Raw genomic sequence first — 23,587 nt, forward strand, 5'->3', positions numbered from 1 at the left:
GGGTAAAGAGTGGCCAGAGAAAGCATCCTGAATTTCTCTTTGACCAAGCATTTGTTGAGATCGCGAAGATCTAGAATGGGTCTGAGATCTCCTGTTTTTTTGGGGACTAGAAAATAACGGGAGTAGAATCCCTGCCCCTTTTGATCTAGAGGAACTTCCTCTATGGCGTTCAAAAGGAGGAGGGATTGAACCTCCTGCAGGAGGAGGGAAGATTGAGGAGTGTTCAAAGCAGACTCTCTTGGCAGACTTTGGGCAGGAAGTGTCTGAAAGTTGAGAGAGTAGCCGTGACGGATGATGTTGAGGACCCATTGATCCGAGGTGATGATTTCCCAATGGCTGAGGAAAAAAGTAAGACGGCCACCTATAGGTTGAGGCAGGTGGGCAGATGGCAGAAAACTGGCTATGCCCTGGAGAACTAAGTCAAAAGGGCTGAGTAGATTTTTGCTGTGGAGGTGGCTTCGCAGGTTGCTGCTGTGGTGGCCTAGGGGTTTGTCGTTGTTGCTGACGTTGACGCCTAGGTTGTTGGGGAGCTGATGGCAAAGGGCGAGCCACATAACGGCATTGATAGGCCAATTGTTGTCTAAAAGGCCGGGCAGGTGGAATCTTCTTCTTTGTTTTTAGAAGAGTATCCCAGCGAGTCTCATGGGCGGAGAGCTTTTGGGTGGTAGAGTCCATGGATTCACCAAAGAGTTCATCCCCTAGGCATGGAGCATTAGCCAGTCGATCTTGATGGTTGACATCAAGCTCCGACACCCTGAGCCAAGCAAGGCGGCGCATGGCCACAGACATGGCCGTTGCTCTGGTGGTAAGTTTGAACGTGTCATAAATTGATCGAACCATAAACTTGCGTAGTTGGAAAAGAGAGGACGAGCACTGGTGAAAAGCCTGTCGTTTGCGCTCAGGAAGGTACTTTTCAAAGGAAGCCATGGTGGTGAGAAGATGCTTGAGATAGAAAGAGAAATGGAAAGCATAATTACCAGATCTGTTAGCCAGCATGGCATTCTGGTATAACCTTTTACCAAACTTATCCATGGCTTTACCTTCTCTGCCAGGAGGGACAGAAGCATATACACTAGCTCCGGCAGACTTTTTAAGCGTAAATTCCACTAGAAGAGATTCATGTGGAAGCTGTGGCTTATCAAATCCAGGGATAGGGATCACTTTATACAAAGAATCCAATTTACGAGGGGCTCCTGGAATGGTCAAAGGAGTCTCCAGATTTTTATAAAAGGTTTCCCTCAAGATATCATGGAGGGGTAATTTGAGAAATTCCTTTGGAGGCTGGTCAAAATCCAGTGCATCAAGGAAGGCTTTGGATTTTTTAGACTCAGCCTCCAAAGGAATAGAAAGAGATTCACACATGTCTTTCAGAAAGGAAGTGAAAGATGTGGAATCTGGTCTGGAGGATGGATCAGGGACAGCAGGATCATCCTCATCCGATGAACACTCACCCTCAGAAAGAAAAGGCTCTTCGGAGTCACCCCACAGATCAGGGTCCCTAATGTGGGAGCTACGGTCTCGAGACTCCGGTGTGGAGGGTTCCAGGTGTCAGGATTTGCATGCCGACTTTCCTGATCTCATAGACACGGTACCGGGAGACGTTACAGGCTGCATCGGTGCCGAAGTCTGAACAGCCTGGTGTTGAGCTCCCGGTTCCGGTGCGAGGACTGGCATGGAGACCGATGAAGCAGAGTGGACCGGTACCGACAAAGTGGACGCAGACAATAGAGGCTGCTCCACTGCCGGTACCGGTGGCTCAGACCGGACCGGGACTGGAAGGCTCGGTGCCAAGAGAGCAGGAAGGATCTGTTGTAACTGCTCTTTGAGCTACACCTGTAGGACGGCTGCAATGCGCTCGTCCAGAGAAGGCACCGGTACCGCTTTTTTCTTCTGCGGTACCTGCGGTGCCGCTCTACGCCCCGAGGATAAGGAGCCCGAGGTCGAGGGACTCACCTCAATAGGGGCGGAGCGCTTCCGCGGGCGCCTCGCGGTCGGCAGGACTGGGCTCGCTGCTATCGAGACCGAAGGACGCTCCAGCGGGGAAGGCTTCTTAGCCGGCTTACCTGGGTGTTGCGACGCCGACGCGGTGTCGACGAAGTGGGTGCCGACTGAGATGGGGCCGATGCCGGTGTCGATGCCGCAGGGTCAGACATGTCGGCACCGAAAAGCAACCGTTGCTGAATTTGACGGTTTTTTAATGTTCGTTTTTTTAATGTGGCACAGCGGGTGCAGGTGGAAGCCTGATGCTCGGGACCCAGGCACTGTAAGCACCAGTTGTGCGGGTCTGTGAGAGAAATAGGCCGTGCACACCGCTGGCACTTCTTAAACCCTGGCTGGGGGGGCATGAAAGTAAAAACGGCTTCTGCCAAATCGAAGGCCGAGGCCTCGATGGTGGCAGCAGGCCCCGCCAGGGCAAAACCGACGAAAGAAAAGAAAAAAGAAACTTTTTTTTTTTTTTTTTTTAAAGAGAAAATAATAAAAGAAAAAAGGAAATACAATTTCCGAAGAAGATTTCACGAGCGGGAAGGTGATCAGGAAAAATCTTTTCAACAGCCGTTGAAAAGTGTGTCTTCTTAACTCCGCGGAAACTAAGAAACTGGGGACTGCGCGCCTCTGTCGGGCGGGAAGGCACTCGCGCGTGCGCGGTGCGGCCTACTAGAACTTTCCAAGTTCTTAGAGTGCAATCACTCTAAAATTGTCCGTACCGGGGCTCCGTCGGTGCCGTCACCCATCAGTCAAGAATATGCTGCCTGCTTGTCCTGGGATAATCTTTGTAATGTAACCTGAAATTGTCTCCAATGTAATATAATATGAATCCTCAATTTGTAACCTGTACCAGCAATTTTCCAATGTAATGCAACCTCCTGGAAATGTCCAGCTCTCTTCCAATGTAATCCGCTTTGAACCGCAAGGTACAAGCGGAATAGAAATCACCAATGTAATGTAATATACACACACAATATAAACGTATTAACAACATATAATGGTTATCCACAAAATTAAACTACACAAAGCACACTGTAAGCTTTTCAACATTCATTCCTACCAGAAACCATGCAAATGCAGGACCAAAAACTAAAAGTACTAATATATACAAACAAACCCTAAGATGCAAGACTCTGCATGCAGTACAACCCCAGAGGAAAAGATAAATGCATTTCTTCCTCAACAGACAATTAGAGCAGATGTAAAATCACTAAATAAAAAATAAAAGCATTTCCCCTACTGTTGTTGTCTCTCTCTCCCTTCTGGCCTGCCCCCCGGTGTTAGCTTTAGGCCGGTCCACGGTGCGATCAACGCAGGGTCTTCGGGCCGACTGCCTGAGTTCTACATTACACAAAACTGTGGGAAGCGGCTCCTCGCCTGTGTCCCATGCCTCATCTGAAAGTCTTTCCTCTGACGTTGCAATGTCAGAGAGAAGGCTTCCGGGTCAGGCGCAGGCCGCGGGTAGGAGCCTTTGTGCACTGGAGCACTCAGGGAGCCAGCCTGAAGACGCCGCATTGATCATACCGAGGACTGGTGGCTACAGAACAATCTCTTGGGCCCGATGGAGGTGCCGGCCCTGCGGACTGGCAGAAAATTTCTGTGGACTGACACCAGTCCACGGACCGGCGGTTAAAGAACACTGTTCTGTATTATCAGCTAGTTTGTGATGAAAGTCTTTGTAGTTTGATATATGATTTGAGAGATGTGTACAGCCACTTATGATAATATATATCCTATCTCTTTATCTTATCTCTAATGGAGTTCCTTTCCTAATTTATCTCTATTTTACTGGAAACCGCTTAGATCTCAAAATGTTAATATAAGCAAAACATAAACTATGAGAACACTGGAAAATTACTGCGTGTGTGTAGAAACGTTCCACCCCAAAAACCCACGTCTACTCCTCATTCAAAATTTTTTTAAAAAAAAATATAGGGGTCATTTTACTAAGGCGCGCGAGACGTTTTATTGCCCGCTAAAAATTAGCACACGGTAAACACTAACGCGTGCCAACGCATCCATTTTATCCTATGGACGCATTGGTGCGCGTTAGCTTTTAGCGCGTGCTAAATCAGCTACCGCACCTTCGTAGAAGGACTACGTGATATGCTCAGACCCAGAACCAAAATGACACAGAGTAGGATTATTCTCCTAAGGCAATTCCAGTCCTCAAGAGCCAGAGCCAGGTCAGGTTTTCAGGATCTCCACAATAAATATGCATGAGATAGATTTGCATCTCAAGGAGGCAGTGCATGCAAATTCATCTCATACATATTCATGGTGGAGATCCTGAAAACCTGACCTGGCTCCGGCTCTCGAGGACCGGAATTGCCTACCGCTGTCCTAAGGTAATAGCTAGATCAGTAGTATTTAATTTATAACATTTTATTGAAGGAATATACAAGTATACAAAAATATAATACAAATGAAACTCATAACAATTATATTCATAAAAATATTTGTCAAACATAGTTCTATTATTCCTCCAAAATATATTTCCATATTATCTACAATAAACCTTAATATATTTTCAAGTTCAAACCCCCTTTTTCAATTCCTCAATTCCCTCCTCCTCCTCCCATCCCTACCCCTTTTAATTATATGTAAATCTTTAATTAAAGAAATAAAATAACCCAAAAACTAACCCCCCCAAACCAAATGGAAGTTGACAAAAATAAAGAATAATAAAAATAAAGAACTGGAATTTTAAGTAAATAATCATAGCTTCAATGTAAATCATTAAAAATTAAACTTCTTGCCTTTGTTGAAAGATTCTGAATATACAGATCCCAAATTTCCATAAACATACGAATTTTCCTAGCCGAACGCCTAACTTCCCAAGTCTCAAATAACAACAGACGATGAAACTGGTTCCTCCAATACCAGAATCTAGGTGCTTCTTTCGATAACCAAAATTGCATAATGCACTTATGTCCAATCATAAACGCCTTACCAAAAACCCCACAAGCCGCAGCTTTACCAAAAATTACTCCCCTTGATAAATCTACAGCAGAACTAACCCATATCAGTAGTATTTAAATGTATTGTGCTAGATAGAATTGATCATTAAGGGGTTTTATAGGGTTATTTCCAATTTGATTTTAACGTGGGTGTGTTTGGGTACTGCAGTGGGTGCCCCATCCTGAAGACGCCAAACAGTGACACTCGAGTCGAGGGGGGGGGGGGGGGGGAGCAGAGTCCTTGAGTTTGTGTTGAAAGTTAATAGAAAGGTGTTAGTGTCCAGGTGGGAAAGCGTGCCGTCGCACTTTAAAGATAAGTACATTGGTGAGAAAAATATTAGAAATGTGTGACAAGGTATAGGCGGTTGGGACATTGATGTGGCTAAGATGGTCCTGGGCTAACCCTGTGGCATTTTGGTTATGGTTTTTCTAAAAACATTATTATTTCAAGGTATGATTTTGAAGACGTGGACTTGTGTTTTGGGGGGATGGGATGCAAATTCATTAGGGATATCTGGGGTGGGGGGGTTTCCCAGGACAGGGCTGCGAACCACTGCTTGAGACTGTAAGTGTGCTCTTGATTCATTTTAATATTCATCATAATTGTAGGGGCTGGTACTCGCTTGGGTTTAGGTTACAGAACTCCCCCCGATATTCACGGAGGTTCCGTTCCAGGAACCCCCGCGAATATCAAAAAAACGCAAATACGTTTTTTTGTCTGGGGAGACAGGAGAGGGCAGCTGGAGTGCCAGCGAGCGAAGGAAATCGCATGCGGTATGCTCCGACCGCCTCTTCCGTACTAAAGTCGGGCCTCACCAATCAGGAGCTGCATTGAGACATTGCTTTCAGTGGAAGTAAAACCCGGATGCTTCAATCCGTCCTTTTTTGTCTGGAGCCACACGGGAACCCTACCTTTTACGCTCAGTGGCATAGTAAGGGGGAGGGCAAGGAGGGGCGGGCCGCCCTGGGTGCCATGTTGGTGGGGGCGTTGGCACCCCTCCTCCTCTTCCTGCACCCCCATACCTCTAGTTGAAGGTGTTGTTTGCGGAGGTCAACAGCGTGCTCTTTGCGACCCTGTCGGTTCTCCCGCTGACGTCACTTCCGGGTGACATCAGAGGGAAAGCTGATGGGGGTCACGAGGAGCAAATGGTTGACCGCCGCGAGCAACACCTTCAACTGGTGGTACAAGGGAAGGAGGGGGGGGGGTGCACGCAGCAGGCGGATCGGGGAAGGAGCGGGAGGGCGGGGGAGGGGCACCTCTCAGCCTCGCTATGCCACTGCACAAAGTAAGCTCACTTTCAATGCTCCTAAACTTGAATTTGAACATTGGGTAAGGGAAGGGGGAAAGCACCCCAAAATGGCTCTTTTCAGGGCTGAAAATCCAACTCCTCTTTTTAAACAAATCCTACATCCTAGTGACGCTCTGGGAACCTCATCCTGTGGTCTGTAGTTTTTCACTCAATGAATCTGGACTGCAAATCCCACAAGGCTTCAAACTGAGCATGAAAGAGTTGGAAGCACATTAGGGCATGTCTGAGGCCCAGCACAGGCCACACACAGAAAGGTAGAGATAGAACGCAATGCAAGCAGCATCCTCCCCTCCCGGGTCAGAGAACCTCCCCCACTCCTCTGAGACAGACTCTTAGCCATGATAATGGTGAAGAAAGAGCTGGAAGGGCTGATTAGAACCTGAAGAAATCCAGCGTCTGCACCACGCCCACCCCTTAGCCTGGCTCTTACACGCCAGCTCGTGTGCAGATAAGTCACGAGGATCTGGCTCAGGCCAGGATTTATGATTTTCCTTCCTGATGAATTGTGGTACTTGTGGTGCTGATTTTAAAAGGAGGAAGTGGGGGACTCCAGCCATCAAAAGGATATTCCAGTTGGAGCAGGGTTCATTTTCTGCTAACAACCTCTCTGCAGACAGCAGTTATGCATTGTATGTAAAAATATGTCCTGCATATTTATTGTGGATATTCTGAAATTTTGCCTCACCCATCTACTGCATTTTCATAATAACTTTCCTACTGGGACAGACCACAGATCCATCAAGCCCGGTATCCTATTTCCAGCAATGGCCAACCCAGGTCCCAAGTACCTGGTAGAAACCTACAGAGTAGCAACATTCCAAAGCTGTTATTGTGATGTCATAATGCTTCATTCCACCAATGCCTAAGAGCCAACCTCATCAGTGATGTCACAATGGCTCGATCGTCCTACACATAAGAACTGGCATATTGGGACAGACCAAAGGTCCATCAAGCCCAGTATCCGATTTCCAATAGTGGCCAACCCAAGTCCCAAGTAAATTATTTATAATTGGAAGGATTGGAGGAGATTAAATTACAACTTTTGGTGGAACTCTTTATGCCATATCTATAAAATGGAAAGATTTATTGCCTTACAACGGGGATATTTTAAGAAATTTCAGGATGTGTGGAAACCATTAACAAAATATTGTAAGGATTAAGTAAAATGGTTTCCCTTATATTTATCAGTTTAAGGTGTAGGGAGGGGGGTATTTTATTATCACATATTTTATATGATAATGTAATATATGGTTGGGAGGGATGGGAAAGGGGAAGAGATAAGAATTTATGTAATGTACCAATGATTGTTTATAAGTGATGTGATGTATTTATTGCTACTGTGAATGAATATATTTAACACTTAATGTAATTTTGAGAATGAATAAAGAATTAAAAAAAAAAAAGAGATTGTGATGTCATAATGCTTCATTCCACCAATGCCTAAGAGCCAACCTCAGCAGTGATGTCACAATGGCTCGATTGCCCTATACATAAGAACATAAGAATTGACATTTTGGGACAGACCAAAGGTCCAGCAAGCCCAATATCCTGTTTCCAACAGTGGCCAACCCAGGTCTCAAGTACCTAGCTATTTGATTTCATGCTGCTTATCCTAGGAATAAGCAGTGAATTTCCCCAAGCCATCTCAGTAATGGCCTATAGACTCCCCTATTGGGAATTTATCCAAACCTTTTTTGAACCCTGCTAAGCTAACTGATTTCACCACATTCTCCAGCGACAAATTCCAGAGTTTAATTACACGTTGTGTGAAGAAATATTTTCTCCGGTTTGTTTTAAATCTACTACCTCGTAGCTTCATCGCATGTCCCCTAGTCCTAGTATTTCTGAAAAGAGTGAACAAGCGATTCGCATCTACCCTTTCCACTTCACTCACTATTTTATAGACCTCTATCATATCACCCTTGAGCCGTCTCTTCTCCAAACTGAAGAGCCCTAGCCGCTTTAGCCTCTCCTAATAGGACTACAGGAAGAGAGTATGGAAATTAGAGCGGGCATAGAATAAAAAAAGGAACACTATGTCAGTTGGAGATGAAAAGTTAAGTTTATTATGATACCTTGATTAACCAATCAAATAACTCATCCAAATGTCTATTCAAGATCTTTACCTCGTTAATTTCCACTAAAGATGTGACCTCAAATTCCTGTGTGCAACATCCTGATGAAATTAGCCTAGCCCAGGGGTAGGCAATTCCGGTCCTCGAGAGCCGGAGCCAGGTCAGGTTTTCAGGATATTCACAATGAATATGTATGAGATGGATTTGCATGCACTGTCTCCTTGAGATGCAAATCTATCTCATGAATATTCATTGTGGATATCCTGAAAACCTGACCTGGCTCCGGCTCTCGAGGACCTGAATTGCCTACCTATGGCCTAGCCAATTACTTCCAAAATCAAAATCATAAGAGAATCCTTTTCCCATACACTTGAAGACTATATGGAGATGAACTCGGTACCAATAGATAAGAAAGAAGGGATTCCAGAAGATAGGTGCTGGAAACAATTCTCTACGGATACCACTAGCTAAAAAGTGTTGTCACCTTGATATCTGTTCTACTAACTTACTGGACCAAGCACCTGCTGAGTTTATAACTTGGCTGACGGAGCTTGTTAACAGGTGCCTGTCAAAAGAAATCGATCCTGATCCATCATTGGCCATTTCACTCATTCCCAAAGCTGCAGGCTTAGATCTATCTAAGGGAGAACACTACAGGCCAGTACCACAAGAACCTAAGAATCGCCTTACTGGGTCAGACCAATGGTCCATCAAGCCCAGTAGCCTGTTCTCCCGGTGGCCAATCCAGGTCACTAGTACCTGGCCAAAATTCAAGGAGTAGCAACATTCCAGCAACTCAAAGAATAGCAAGATTCCGGAACCCTAATGAGATCAACATTCCAGAGCTGAGATTGTGATGTCATAATGCCTCATTCCACAGAGCCTCAGAGCCAACCTCATCCAGTTTTGGAGGCTACATTATCAAAAGGATGTGAAGAGAATAGAGTCAATCCAGAGAATGGCCACTAGGAAGGTCTCAGGATTTAAAGACATCCCATATGAAGAACGTCTGACCAGACTGCGCTTATATTCTCTCGAGGAGCGCAGAGAAAAGGGGGACATGATAGAAACATTCAAATACATCACAGGTCGCATTGAAGTGGAGGAAAAAATATTTTTTCTTATGGGTCGCATGGCAACAAGAGGGCATCCGCTAAAACTTAAGGGGGGAAGATTTCATGGTGACACCAGGAAATACTTCTTCACCGAATGGGTGATTGATCGATGGAATAAACTTCCACGCCAGGTGGTCGAGGCTAGTAGCGTGCTTGACTTCAAAAGTCGATGGGACAAACAGGTGGGGGCGCTACAGAGTTATGTATAAAAGATGGGTACTCCAGAGCGGGAGGATTCTTGAGTGGGCAGACTCGTTGGGCCGCCAGCCCTCTTCTGCCGTCATACTCTATGTTTCTATGTCCTATACTTGGCTCACGTAAGAACATAAGAATAGCCTTACTGGGTCAGACCAATGGTCCATCAAGCTCAGTAGCCCGTTCTCCCAGTGGCCAATCCAGGTCACTAGTAACTGGCCAAAACCAAGGAGTAGCAATATTCCATGCTACCAATCCAGGGCAAGCAGTGGCTTCCACTTTCTCAATAACAGACTATGGACTTTTCCTCCAGGAACTTGTCCAAACCTTTCTTAAAACCAGCTACACTATCCGCTCTTACCACCTTCTCTGGCAACGCGTTCCAGAGCTTAACTATTCTCTGAGTGAAAAAATATTTCCTCCTATTGGTTTTCAAAGTATTTCCCTGTAACTTCATCGAGTGTCCCCCTAGTCTTTGTAATTTTTGACAGAGTGAAAAATCGATCCACTTGTACCCGTTCTACTCCACTCAGGATTTTGTAGACTTCAATCATATCTCCCCTCAGCCGAATCTTTTCCAAGCCGAAAAGCTATGGTTAGCTAAGCTGGTAGAATTCTGTGTTAATACACAACTTTCTGAATTTCTAAGCCTGGTAGATGGCTATCATACCTCTGAACATGGCTTCAGTCTGATGCACAGTACTGAATTCCTTCTCCTAGAGTTAACATCTAAAGCAAAGACCTCTCTTAGTGTTGAAATGGTTCACAAAATTCCTTAGCAAGAGAACATATGACCTGAGGCAAGATCATAAGAAATCTCAAATCTGGGATGCTTCCTGTGGGGTTCTACAAGGCTCCCCTCTTGTCGCCATCACTATATGCATGAACACCTTGGGCAGGCGGTTCTCCTCCATCCAAGTCCACACGTTTTCTTATGCAGGTGATCCCTTTCTCAATACATATCTATTCTGATTGAAGATCTAAGTATATGGCCACAGCAGAAGTTCCTTAAATTAAACAAGCAGAAGACGAAGATGCTACGGTTTGGTGATCACAACTGAAATACCTCACTCAGAGTTAACCCTATTCTCAGGGGAGAAGCTCATGATTAATCAAACATCAAAAGTATCAGGAGTAATTCTAGATTCCAATCTCACTATGGGCGAGCAGATTACCTCATTGTTCCCCCTCCGAGCAATTCAACCTTTAGAAACAGTAACATATAGGATATGAAAGAACTGTCCACTTACCAGCAGCCCATCTGTGTATTTCTCCACCATGACTGACCAAAGGGTTAGAGAGGTAGATTTAAGAGTCCCTGAGGTCTTTCGCGGCCAACAGCACCTCCTGCAGGCCTTTCCTCATATATAATCTGGGATATACAGTGTTCCTGGGCAGCTGACTTCTTGAGCCTGGGCTTGGTCAACACTAGAAATCAGAAGCAGATAACAGGTTTTAATATAATCTGGGTTTTGATATACCATCAAAATGCATAATTAACACACACAAAAAAAATTCAAAGAATAGAAATTATACAAACAGGGGGTAATTTCCCACAGGTTGTCCACAGCTAAGCACTGGGATTCTGCGTGCTAAAGGGGAATTGCTCTCATGGAATATTGGCCTAACTCTGCAGTTATGCATCTAACTTTACGTGCGATCACTTGTTGTAGCTCAGTGGCTGGAGTAAATGGCTGTCAGGCGAGTACATTAAGTTCTGGACACACCCCTGATTCACCCATGCCCCCCCCCCCCGATCCATGTCCCCTTGCAGTGGCATGCTATGGATTATGGCTGCTCAAGTTCTAAATCCCCCATGAAGGACAGTTATGCGTGTATATGTTAATTAATGCAAATTATTGGTTGTTAAAGCCAACTAGGAGCTAATTATTACATTAAGTAATGCATTAGAACTTGCGTGTGCAAATTTGTAAAATGATATGCACAAATCTACAGAACTCGGCACTCAAGAGAAAAGCGACCCAAGTCTAAGCTCCAGGACTGGAAGGGTGAGGACAGAGGCAATAAGAGTGACCCGATGGGGACCAGGATTGCCACTAAGGGCATCCCTCAGAGATTTCAGCCTCTTTTCACGCTGAAAGAAGTCCACAGGTACTTTGAACAAGTTCTGCTGAGGAAAAAAAAAAATCTATCTGATGTTTTCTGCAGCTCTCCTTAGACTCTGCTAATGACTGTGACTGTGATTTTCATTCTTGCACAAAATGCACAAGCCTAGTAAAAATGTGTGCATTTTCATGGCTTTGCTGAGGTTCCCTAGAGCTGGGCGGGGTGCTTTCTCCTCACTCATTCCACTCCAGTTTGGGGGAGCAGAAGCTGAGCACTATGCATTGTTAGTAACACTAGACAAGCACTAGAGGTAGTTCTCCTGAGGTTCTCATCTGAACTCATTGAATTAGTAGATAAAGACAGGTTGTTCACCCTCTCCAAGGTAGGAAGAACGAGAGGGCAATCTCTAAAGTTAAAGGGGATAGATTCCGTACAAACATAAGGAAGTTCTTATTCATCTAGAGAGTGGTGGAAAACTGGATCACTCTTCCAGAGGTTGTTATAGGGGAAAACACCCTCCAGGGATTCAAGACAAGGTTGGACCAAGTTCCTGCTGAACCGTAACGTACGCAGGTAGGGTTGATCTCAGGGCTCTGGTTTTTGACCTGGGGGCCGCCGCGGGAGTGGACTGCTGGGCGCGATGGACCACTGGTCTGACCCATCAGTGATAATTCTTATATTCTTATATGTGACACTGACAAGTCCACCTCCCAGGCCTGGCAGTGCAGGAACCTGGCTGCTCACACCCGGGGCACTTTCACTGCGCTCAGCTTCCTCATACTAGTGGTCAGTGGAACTACATACATCCAGCTTTCAAGTTTCAAGTTTTATTCGGTTGTGATGAATCGCTTTTTTAGTTTTACTAAGCGAGATACAAGAATTCATAAAACATAAACATATATTTTTACACACAATTTTAAAAATTTAAAATAATGGGGCAGATAACTGGACATACAGACCAACTAATACAAGAGGGGAGAGGGGATAGAACTACAATTTGAGTATTTTTAAAGTTCAGAGGAGAGACATATAGGACCGGGAATCTGAAAACGAAAGAAAAGAAAAAGGAGGAAGAGGAAAAAAAAGAGTGGAATTAGAAAAATAATTTTATATAAGAACCAAACATATTATAAAGGAAGCTTTTTAAATTACTTTTAAAACGGGCCAGATTGTTTTCCTCTCTTAAATGTTGTGGCATAGCGTTCCAAAGCTGCGGTGCCATCACTGAGAATATATCGTGTCGTCGCGTCCCAATAACTTTCAAAGAGGGGACTGTGAGGAGCTTTTGATTTATGGACCAAAAATTGCAAAAATTGCAAAGGGATGAGTAATTTGTCAATGAATTGTGGTCCAGTATTGCCTGATCCCTTGTTGGTTCCAACACCAGTTGCCTGAGTCTTGCTCCCTTCATAGTGTTTAATAGCCTCCTGCTGCTGTCGGAAGCAGAGGTAAGTGTAACCCAATCCACATCAGGCATGTTGAAGTCAGTCTACGGTGAGCTGTCAAAGCTCAAGGTTAACAAAGCAATGGGGCCGGACAACCTGCACCCCAGGGTGCTTAGGGAACTGAGTGATGTCTTGGCAGAGCCACTGTCCGCGCTCTTCAACCTCTCCCTTAGTACAGGCAGCGTCCCGTTGGACTGGAGGACGGCTAACGTCATTCCACTCCACAAGAAAGGCTCAAAGATGGAGACAGAAAACTACAGACCAGTGAGTCTAACATCGATAGTGAGCAAACTAATGGAAACTCTAATCAAACACCAATTGGATAAAATCCTGGATGAAAAGAATCTACGGGATCCCCGACAACATGGATTTACTAAGGGGAGATCCTGCCAATCCAACCTGATCAGCTTCTTTGATTGGGTGATGGAGAAGCTGGATATTGGGGAGTCCCTAGACATCGTGTACCTGGACTTTAGCAAAGCATTCGATAGTGTACCACACCGCAGGTTGCTGGGCAAGATGAGTTCTATAGGATTAGGTGACACATTGACGCAATGGGTTGGGAACTGGCTTGGAGGTAGGCTTCAAAGGGTGGTGGTGAATGGCACCCCCTCCGAAATGACGGAGGTGATCAGTGGAGTGCCACAGGGCTCAGTCTTGGGCCCAATCCTATTCAACATCTTTATAAGGGACTTGGCAGAAGGGCTTCGAGGTAAAATAACATTATTCGCCGATGACGCCAAACTAAGTAATGTAGTGGGCAAATGCACAACAGACGAAGATTCAATGCCCGACAACATGATGCACGACCTACTCCTGCTGGAGCGCTGGTCTAGGACATGGCAACTCAACTTCAATGCCAAAAAATGCAAAATTATGCACCTGGGCAGCCAAAATCCATGCAAGTCTTATACCCTTAATGGCGAGATCCTAGCAAAAACGGTAGCAGAATGAGACTTGGGGGTAATCGTCAGTGAGGACATGAAGTCTGCCAATCAAGTGGAGCAGGCTTCATCCAAGGCAAGACAAATAATGGGTTGCATACGAAGGGGTTTCGTCAGCCGTAAGGAGGAAGTCATTTTGCCATTGTATAGATCCATGGTGAGTATTCCATCCTGGAATACTGTGTGCAATTTTGGAGGCCACATTATCGCAAGGATGTGCTGAGACTGGAGTCGGTGCAGAGAATGGCCACCCGGATGGTCTCGGGACTCAAGGATCTTCCATATGAAGAACGGCTTGACAAATTACAGCTATACTCGCTCGAGGAGCGCAGAGAGAGGGGAGACATGATCGAGACGTTCAAGTATCTTACGGGCCGCATCGAGGCGGAGGAAGATATCTTCTTTTTCAAGGGTCCCACGACAACAAGAGGGCATCCGTGGAAAATCAGGGGCGGGAAACTGCGAGGTGACACCAGGAAATTCTTTTTCACTGAAAGAGTGGTTGATCGCTGGAACAGTCTTCCACTACAGGTGATTGAGGCCAGCAGCGTGCCTGATTTTAAGGCCAAATGGGATAGACACGTGGGATCTATTCACAGAGAAAGGTAGGGGAGGGTCATTAGGGTGGGCAGACTAGATGGGCCGTGGCCCTTATCTGCCGTCTATTTCTATGTTTCTATGTTTCATTTGTTGAGAGGAATTTAAATGACAAAAGTAAAATAATTCGATGATTAGTTGGAAGCCAGTGAGATTTAACTAGAAAGGTCGTATTTTTTACCATTATGGATCAGTTTGATTTAGATGCACTGAAGACAACCACCATAGAAATTGGTTTACAACAGTGGTTCCCAACCCTGTTCTGGAGGTAATGACGCCAGTTGCCTCTTCGTATATGTGTAGAATGGATGGCCTTCTTCTGAGCACTAAGGGGCAAATTCTGTAAAGGACGTCTAAAGTTAGGTGTCTACAATGTGGACATGCAGCAACTTAGACGTCCAAATAAATTAGATAATAAGCCCAATCAACGACTTTAACAAGCAATGTCGCCCCTCTTCTGAAAAACTAAACTAAACCTTAAGCTTATACACCGCAGAAAATTAAAGAAAGAGAAAAAAAAAATACAATAGGGATAGGGATAATATAGAAGGAAACGAAGATCACAATTTTGAAAAAAGCCAAGTTTTCAGATGTTTACGGAATGATTGGAGAGAGGCCAGATCACGCAACTGGACAGGAAAATTATTCCAGAGCTCAGGAATTTTGAAAAGAAGAGACTTCCCTAGTTTCCAATATAGATGACGCCTTTCAACGTAGGAAAGGATAATTTAAGTTTTTGAGTAGATCTAGTAATCTCAGATCTTGTAGAATTCCAAAATAGAGGAAGGATGGAAGGAAAATGCCATCCAAGATCTTAAATGTAAAGCAAGCACATTTGAAATAGACTCTAGAAATAATTGGAAGTCACTGGCTACCAATTTCCCACAGGACTACTTTCAAAACCCCTCATTTATAGACAGATTGCTGATCCCCTATGAATCCCAACCTTCACTATGTTCTTCTCAACACAATCTTCTTGCAGTTCCTTCCATTCGTCAGTTGTTTTATGATACGACAAGCAAAGCTATCTTCTCAGTAGTCGCCCCCACGTTGTGGAATGCCCTACCTTTGGCTCTGAGACAAGAAACAACCCTTAAACACTTTAAATCTAACCTTAAAACATTTCTCTTTAAAGACACTTATGAGATCTATTCATAGGACCCACAGTTCATGAGACTCAGACAATAGGCCATACATTAAAGACCCCTTTTATCCCTTTCGTTTTTCCCTTTCCTTTCTTTTTAAATTCTTGCAATTGTATCCTACCCTCTTCCCTTGTTATGTACCATGTTTGTCTATGTTGTTCACATAGTCTGTTTTTTCCCCATTTTTAAAATGTTTTTACGTACTCTTATGTATAATTGTAAACCGCTTTGTATTTAAAAGTGGTATATCAAGACTAAATAAACTTAACACTTCAATAATTGAAAGTTAAACGTCCAAAGGCTGTGCGTGATTCACAAAATAGGCGTCCACAATTTTGTGGACGCCCATCGGAAAACGCTGCGCCTAATGGAATAGGTGTGGGTGTGGCTTTGATATATACGTCCATTTAAAGAATCGCATGCTGTTCAGCGGTCTAGTGCGTCTACATTCTCGCCTAAAATATAGTCGTTGCAAACGCAGGTCTATTTTTGAGTGTTAGTTGGGCACAAGTTAGAAGGACGCGACTTAGGTTTCATTTAGGCGTGCTGTAGGTGTCCACATATAGGTGAACAGGACTTTTATTTGGTGGGTAAAGAGGACTCGATTTTGATATTAAGGTCAAAAGATGTTTAATAATGCATTACTTAGAGCACATGAAAAAACATATAAATTGCATACTAAACCTTCTATTTTTGAGGGTAAAGAGGACTCATCTTTGATAATAATGGAAAATGAAGTTCAATAATGCATTACTCAAGCAAAGCACATGAAAAAAAAAAAAAATATATATATATATAGCATACTAAACCTCATTTTCAAAAGGTTAAGAAATTAAAAAGAGAAACCCTACTTACAATGGCTGTGGTTCAGAGCAAGTGGACATGTCTGATGCACAATTTTGACATCATTGTGACATCATCAATATGCACCTAGCTGGCAGACTGTCACTAAAAAATAATAGGAACCCCTGTCTAAAAGGAAATATCTATGGCTCAGTGGTTAAAGGCATTTCTTCCACCTTCCACGGGTCATGGGTTCAAATCCCTAGTATGGTCAGGTACCGCAGCACATATTCCTATTATTTTCAGTGATAGTCTGCCATCTAGGACATGTCCGGGAAAATCCAGACATCTGGTAACCCTATATATGGGGCTACCTGCACATGCTCAGAGGAGGCTCTCCAAAGCCTTCCTCTGAGCTCTGAGAGATTTGGGAGTGTTGGATGATGTCACCAGATGTGGCTGACTGATCCTGCTTGCCATTGGAGAAAGTGACTTGCCTAGGGTCACAGGGAGTAGTGCAGGGTTTGAACCCACAGCCGCTTCGGTTTTCAGCGGTATATTAAGTATTAAAATCAAATCAGTGGGAGAGCAATATAAAAAACAGAAATCATGCCAACAAATTAAACCATTTGAACACCTGAAGTAAAAATAATCAAATGCTTTTTCAGCATCTTATGACATGACGCAAGTGGACATAGGTAGAGTTTTTGCAGCTTGAAGTACATGGGCTAAACACTCCAGTGATATCCTTTGCGAAGAAGCCATTTCCAGAACCACTCTGATCAGGAGCAGTCAGAGAACCAACCACTGAGACCACTTGTAATTTAAAACAGATATTGGTCATAGTAACATAGTAGATGATGGCAGATAAAGAGCCAACGGTCCATCCAGTCTGCCCAACCTGATTCAATTTAAATTTTCTTCTTAGCTATTTCTGGGCAAGCTCTACCCAGTACTGTGCTTGGGTTCCAACTGCCGAAATCTCTGTTAAAACCTACTCCAGCCCATCTACACCCTCCCAGCCACTGAAGTCCTCCCCAGCCCATCCCCCACCAAACGGCCATACACAGATACAGACTGTGCAAGTCTGCCCAGTTCTGGCCTTAGTTCAATTTTTAACATTATTTTCTGATTCTAGATCCTCTGTTTCATCCCACGCTTCTTTGAACTCAGTCACAGTTTTACTCTCCACCACCTCTCTCGGGAGCGCATTCCAGGCATCCACTACCCTCTCCGTAAAGTAGAATTTCCTAACATTGCCCCTGAATCTACCACCCCTCAACCTCAAATTATGTCCTCTGGTCTGTAATTGCTTGCAAAGACCAGATCTCTTCCTGGTTTAGCAAGTAAAACCACAACAGTTTCCGCCATGGACTGAGATCCTCAAGTGCCATGAAAATGTGGAAGAAATATTTCCCATCATTTTGAGTGTCATCATAGGCCTCAATAAAAAGAATCTCCAGGAAGAAGTTCTCTTTGGCATAATGCAAGTTCTTCAGTTGAGCATTTGCCCTACATGTAAGAGTCAGAACTTATGCTCCACGTACCCTGGCTTAGGAGGAAGGTTCATTATGGTCTTGGCATGGGCAAAACTCACTTATCTTGAGATGCTGCTCCCCAGAAGTCGGTCATAGCCTGAGCAAAGAGCAAGAGGGGGATGGGAGGCGGAGGCACGGCAAGAAGGGAGGTGAGTGTGCTAAAGAGATAATAGGGTTGGAGACAAGGCTGTCTGTCCTGATTATTCCCCTGCCTTAAAAGGTTGATTTGTAAATAGAAAGAAAGAATAGTCTTGCTTGGTGGGTGTCGTAGCAGACCGGAAGGAGGGGAGCATGTGTTTTAAATGTGTGATATCAGGTGGCAGCAGGACTTCTACCACCTCTAATCATTTCTATAGCACTGAAAGGCATACGTAGCGCTGTACATTTAACATTCAATAGACGGTCCCTGCTAAGAAGAACTTACAATCTAATTTGGACAGACAGACAGGACATTTCAAGGTTGGGGGGTTTTCATTCGAAAGAGTGATACGACGGGTAAAGGTATCTGATAGTGAGTGGGAGTTTCAAAAAAAGTGGGCTTTTAGCTTGGATTTGAAGACTGCTAGGGACGGAGCACGATGTATTGACTCTGGCAGCCTGTTCCAGGCATAGCAAGAAAGAAAGGCGGTGGAGGAGAAGGGTACAGATCAGAGGGGCTTACCTGATGAACAGAGTTCAGGGGGGAAGGGAGCACAAGGGGAGATGAGGAGAGATTTTCAGAGGCTACAGAGTGGATGCACTTGTAAGTCAGTAAGAGGAGTTTGAACTCGGATGGGGGGCCAGTGAAGTGACTTGAGGAGAGGGGTAATGTGAGAATAGGGGAGTTTGTGGCACAGTGGTTAGAGCTGCAACCTCCGCACCCTGAGGCTGTGGGTTCAAATCCCTTGAAACATAGAACATGACGGCAGAAAAGGGCCACTGGCCCAACAAGTCTGCCCACTCTAAGGACCCTCCTCCCTAAGCACTTCCACAAAGTGAACCCACATGCTTATCCCATTTTTTCTTAAAAAATGCTTGCCTTAATTACCTGAAGTGGAAGATCATTCCAACGATCAACCACCCCTTCCTATTGTTGCTCCTTGTGACCCTGGGCAAGTCACTTAATCCCCCCATTGCCCAAGGTAAATTAGATAGAGTGTGAGGCCACCGGGACCGATAGGGAAAAATACTTGCGCGCCTGAATATAAACCACTTAGGCTATAAGTGGTATATAAATAGTAAAAATAAATACAAAAATTAATAGCAGCTCTCATGGAATATGAGTCAGGCAACAGCATTTTGAGTGGATCGAAGGGGAGCGAAAGACGAAAGGGAAAATGGTTCGCGCCTAGTCCATAACCGTGCACTATCCTATCTTTCACCACTAAAGTGTTAACCAGTTAGTGCTGAATAATGGCATAACTGGTTAACTTTTTAGCAGTTAACACCCCCCCCCCCCCTGGGACATTCAATGCCAGTTGCCAGAAATGGTCCAGCCTCGTATATCCAGGTAGGGTTACCAGATGTCTGGGAAAACCCGATCAAGTCCTCTTTTTAGAGGACTGTCCAGGCTCCCGGATGGACTTTCTGAAACCCGGCATTTGTCTGGGTTTTGCAATGGCCCCATGAGCTCCGGCCGTATCTGGAGGGCTTCTGAGCATGCGCCGATGACATCACACCTATCCGCCCATGCTCCAGGCCCTCCAGATGCGGCTGGAGCTTGTCTGGAAGAAGCGAGGAGGCTTGGGGGGGGGAAGGGGGCGGGGCTAGAGGAGGAACTAGGCAGGGCTGGGGCTGGAGGTGGAATGGGGTGGGGCATGTGTCCAGGATTTCCTGTGAAAAATATGGTAACCTTATATCCAGGTTTGCCAGCGGTGGACAGCGCAAGCACTGCCTGCCACTGGCTGACTATCAAAGGGATAATGCCTAGCTTAACAGAATTTACTCCCTAACATTTTAATAGAGACTAATGAGAGGAAGTGTGAAGGTCATTAGAGGTCAGAAAGGCTAAGGAGTGGTGGAGAATCCCAAGTGCTGGCAGGCCTCGAGAGGGGTGTAATAGAGTTACCCTCCTGTCCTTATTATCCCCCAGGCAGGGCAGGATTAATTCGTCGAGGGCCCCTAGGCACACAAGTACACTGGACCCCCCTGCCCTGCCCCACCCCACCATGCGCCAGGCGGAAACAGGAAGCTGCGTCAGAGGGAAGCTTTGGGCAAGCAGCACCGCTTGCACAATTACAGTTCCCGTTGCCTTTCTTACCCGCGTTGCTTGCTTGTCTTACTTTACGTCGATGGGGAAGGAGGCCGCGTTGTCAATCGGGGTGGGGTCCGCGTTATCGATCGGGGGGGGGGGGGCCTGCGTTGCCGATCAGTGCTGGAGGGGCCCATCGCCGTTTGGAAAAAACAATGTTGATGCCTTCCTTCATCGGGCCCCCCTGACCATTTCGGGCCCTAGGCACATGCCTACTTGGCCTATTGATTAATCCTGCCCTGCCCCCAGGGATTAGATCAGCATCTGAATTTCGAAGGGCTGTGAACTTGGAAGCTCACTTTGATTTTTTTAACCTTTAACTGCTTTGTCCACTTTCTCACCAGTACAGCTGCTCCGAGAACAGCAGATTATACAGTTACAAGGAGGCAGAATACAAAAGGGCTTTTGTCTGCGCTTTGCCATGGAGTGAAATCACTTGAGATGTTTCTCAGCCCTTGTAACTAGGACTCCGCTGGCAGCGGACGGAGCTGGGACCTTATGAACCCCAGGACCATTTTACTGTGCCCGACCCAAGGCCAGATGGACTAACTGCTTCTCCCCATTATATCAGAGAGTGTGTGTGGAGCAGAAAGAGTGTGCAAGCTTGTCTCTCTTCATGGACTCATCCAAAACGTACCCAGAAAACGATGTGCTCACAATTATACCTCATCTTTGGGGCACACACAGTTTTAGGGTTTACTTTATTTATTGGGATTTATTAACTGGCTTCATGAAGAAATTAACCCAAGTAAGTGTGGATAACGCTGGAAATGACCTTAGGCGTTCTAAGGTGCCGCCGTACACGCGGTTCTTGTCAGAGGTAGGTGCCAGAAATGTAGGCCTACGTTTGAGAAACGACACAATTCTCTAAATGGTACTGTTGCATCGGTGGCCGACGGCATCATTTACAGAATCCAGCCCTCAGGGCCTGATTCTATATTAGTTGCCTAAAAAACAGCATGACCTAGTGCAGTGCTACGCAAGATTGTACACTTCTCCCTCCGTATTCGCTGTGATAGGGGATTAACAGACCCGCAAATAACTTTTTCATAGGTTATTCGCTGTTTTCTATTAAAAACCATCGTGAATATGGTGAAACCGCGAATAACATGGTGGGAGGCCTGGCCTGTTCCTGAAGGAGAGGCAAAACACGGTGAAGAAAGAGCCGGGAATCAGCGATTTTCTCTGTAAACGCTTGGAATCAGCGATTTCTCTATGCAAGCTGATGTAATTTGGGGGGAGGAGCCAGCAAGCTAAAAACCGGGAATAACTGAAACCGCCAATGCTGAAACCGCGAATACGGAGGGAGACATCACAAATGAAATTGTAGACAACCTCTCAAACATAATGACCGAAATCGAAAAATGGACCACCAATTTCAAACTGAAACTAAACGCAGAGAAAACAAAAGTCTTTCTGGCAAGCCCTAATGACAAAATTACGAGAAGATTGATAAAAATAAACAACCACGAATACCCAATACCCAATATCCAAAACCATAAAAATACTCGGTATCACTCTAGATACACACCTAACCATGGCTGACCACACAAACTTACTGGTGAAAAAATGTATCTTCACGCTGTGGAAGTTAAGGACCATTAAAAAATACTTCAACCCAACATCCTTCAGGTTGCTGGTGCAGTCGCTGATCCTATCCATTCTTGACTACTGCAACATCATCTACCTGGGTATCCCTCAAAAAACAGTAAAAAAACTGAGATTAGTACAAAACACCGCCGTTCGCCTAATCTTCGGACTGAGAAAAAAAGACCACATTAGCCCCTACTACAAAAAATTGCACTGGCTACCAGTGGAGGCGCGAATACTGTTCAAATTTGCTTGTATCTGGGGCCTAGCACCTTCCTACCTGCAAACACACTTCACTCTACACAACCCCACACGAACAACCAGAAACAAAAACATCTTTGTATACCCAAAGATCACAAATCCTTCCTAGACAGAACCTTCATGTTCCAAGCAAACAGACAGCGATCCTGGCTGAAAAACTACATAAATAAAGCCAGACAGACCTACAACGCATTCTGAAAATCAATTAAAACCGCCCTATTCGACAAATTCATTGACTAAATCAGTCCTCTCCCTCTCACTAGGATTTCCCCCCTTTTCTTTCTTCCTGTCTCCCTGTCATGTATTCTTTACCCATGGAACTCCAAGTAGTATGTAAGCTTTCTATTTAGACTTATTGTTATTCGCTGACTGTCCAGCCTTCTTTCAATGTGAACCGCCTAGAAGTCGCCTGACTATGGCGGTATAGAAAAATAAAGTTATTATTATGTGTATTAAAAGTAAGGTTGTCAGGATTTCCCCAATAAAAATGCATGAGATCTATTTACATGCACTGCTTTCATTGTATGCTAATAGATCTCATGCATATTCATTGAGGAAATCCTGAAAACCCGACTGGATTGGGATAGAGAAAAGTTAATCAAACAATGCACTAAGTTAGTCCAGCAAAAATGGAAAACTGGACCAGGAGAAGCCGGGCGTTGGACTAGGAGCCCACCCGGGCCATTTAAAGAGCCTCGGGAGGCGGAGTCTCGGGGAAGGGGCGGGGCCTGTGCGACTTCCCCTAACACATGGCTCAAACCCCGCCGGACGGGCGCATGGGGATTGAAACTCCGGAACCGGGACCCTCAGCCCATTCACTGGGCGACGGAGCTTCGGAACCTAGGATTGCCCCCTTCCCCCGACCCCCCTAGAGACAAGACATGAACCTTAGAAGATCGGGGCAAGCCCTGTCCCTGGAGGGGGGCAGGCGGCTTCCGTCGTCTTACCATGCCGCCTTGCAAGCTCTGCTGCCGGGGCTCCGGAGCTGTCAGTGAGTTTCCTTGGAGCCAAAGTTGCATCAGCCTGGTAGCCGGAGCTACTTGCCGGGGGCTGGCCCCGCCCCCTCAGAGGAAGACTCCTCCCTCTTGTCTCGGGGTGGGGGGAGGGGTCCAGCCTCAGGGTGTGCACGGAATCAAAGGACATTTCCCTTAGTCCAGGTGGAGGGGGTTCGGGAATCTCCTTGGGATCAGCATAACCGCAGCGGGACCCCCTCCCCCACCCAAGGGGGCGGGGCTTGGTGTGACAACGAAACAGGAGCGAAGTGTGTGTGGGGGAGGGGAGGGTCCTGACTTGAGAACTCCCCAAAGCTAGTTCAAGAATGCATTAGGTTAGCGCAAGAAAAAGTA

The 23,587-nt window shown here is 45.4% G+C and overlaps 1 protein-coding gene across 1 annotated transcript in view; it reads right to left on the reverse strand.

Moving 5' to 3' along the window:
* SLC6A9 (solute carrier family 6 member 9) overlaps positions 1 to 23,288 on the reverse strand; it is a 159,969-nt gene extending 136,681 nt beyond the window's left edge. The window contains exons 1-2 of the mRNA XM_033917126.1: positions 23,189 to 23,288; positions 10,892 to 11,069 (exon numbers count right to left, since the gene is read on the reverse strand). Coding sequence (XP_033773017.1) covers positions 10,892 to 10,921 — 30 coding nt within the window. The 5' untranslated portion in view covers positions 10,922 to 11,069; positions 23,189 to 23,288. The remainder of the gene's footprint in view (positions 1 to 10,891; positions 11,070 to 23,188) is intronic.
* Between the last annotated feature and the right edge of the window lie 299 nt (positions 23,289 to 23,587).

Source organism: Geotrypetes seraphini, chromosome 12 (assembly GCF_902459505.1).
Source record: "Geotrypetes seraphini chromosome 12, aGeoSer1.1, whole genome shotgun sequence".
In the NCBI taxonomy this organism is placed as follows: Eukaryota; Metazoa; Chordata; class Amphibia; order Gymnophiona; family Dermophiidae; genus Geotrypetes; species Geotrypetes seraphini.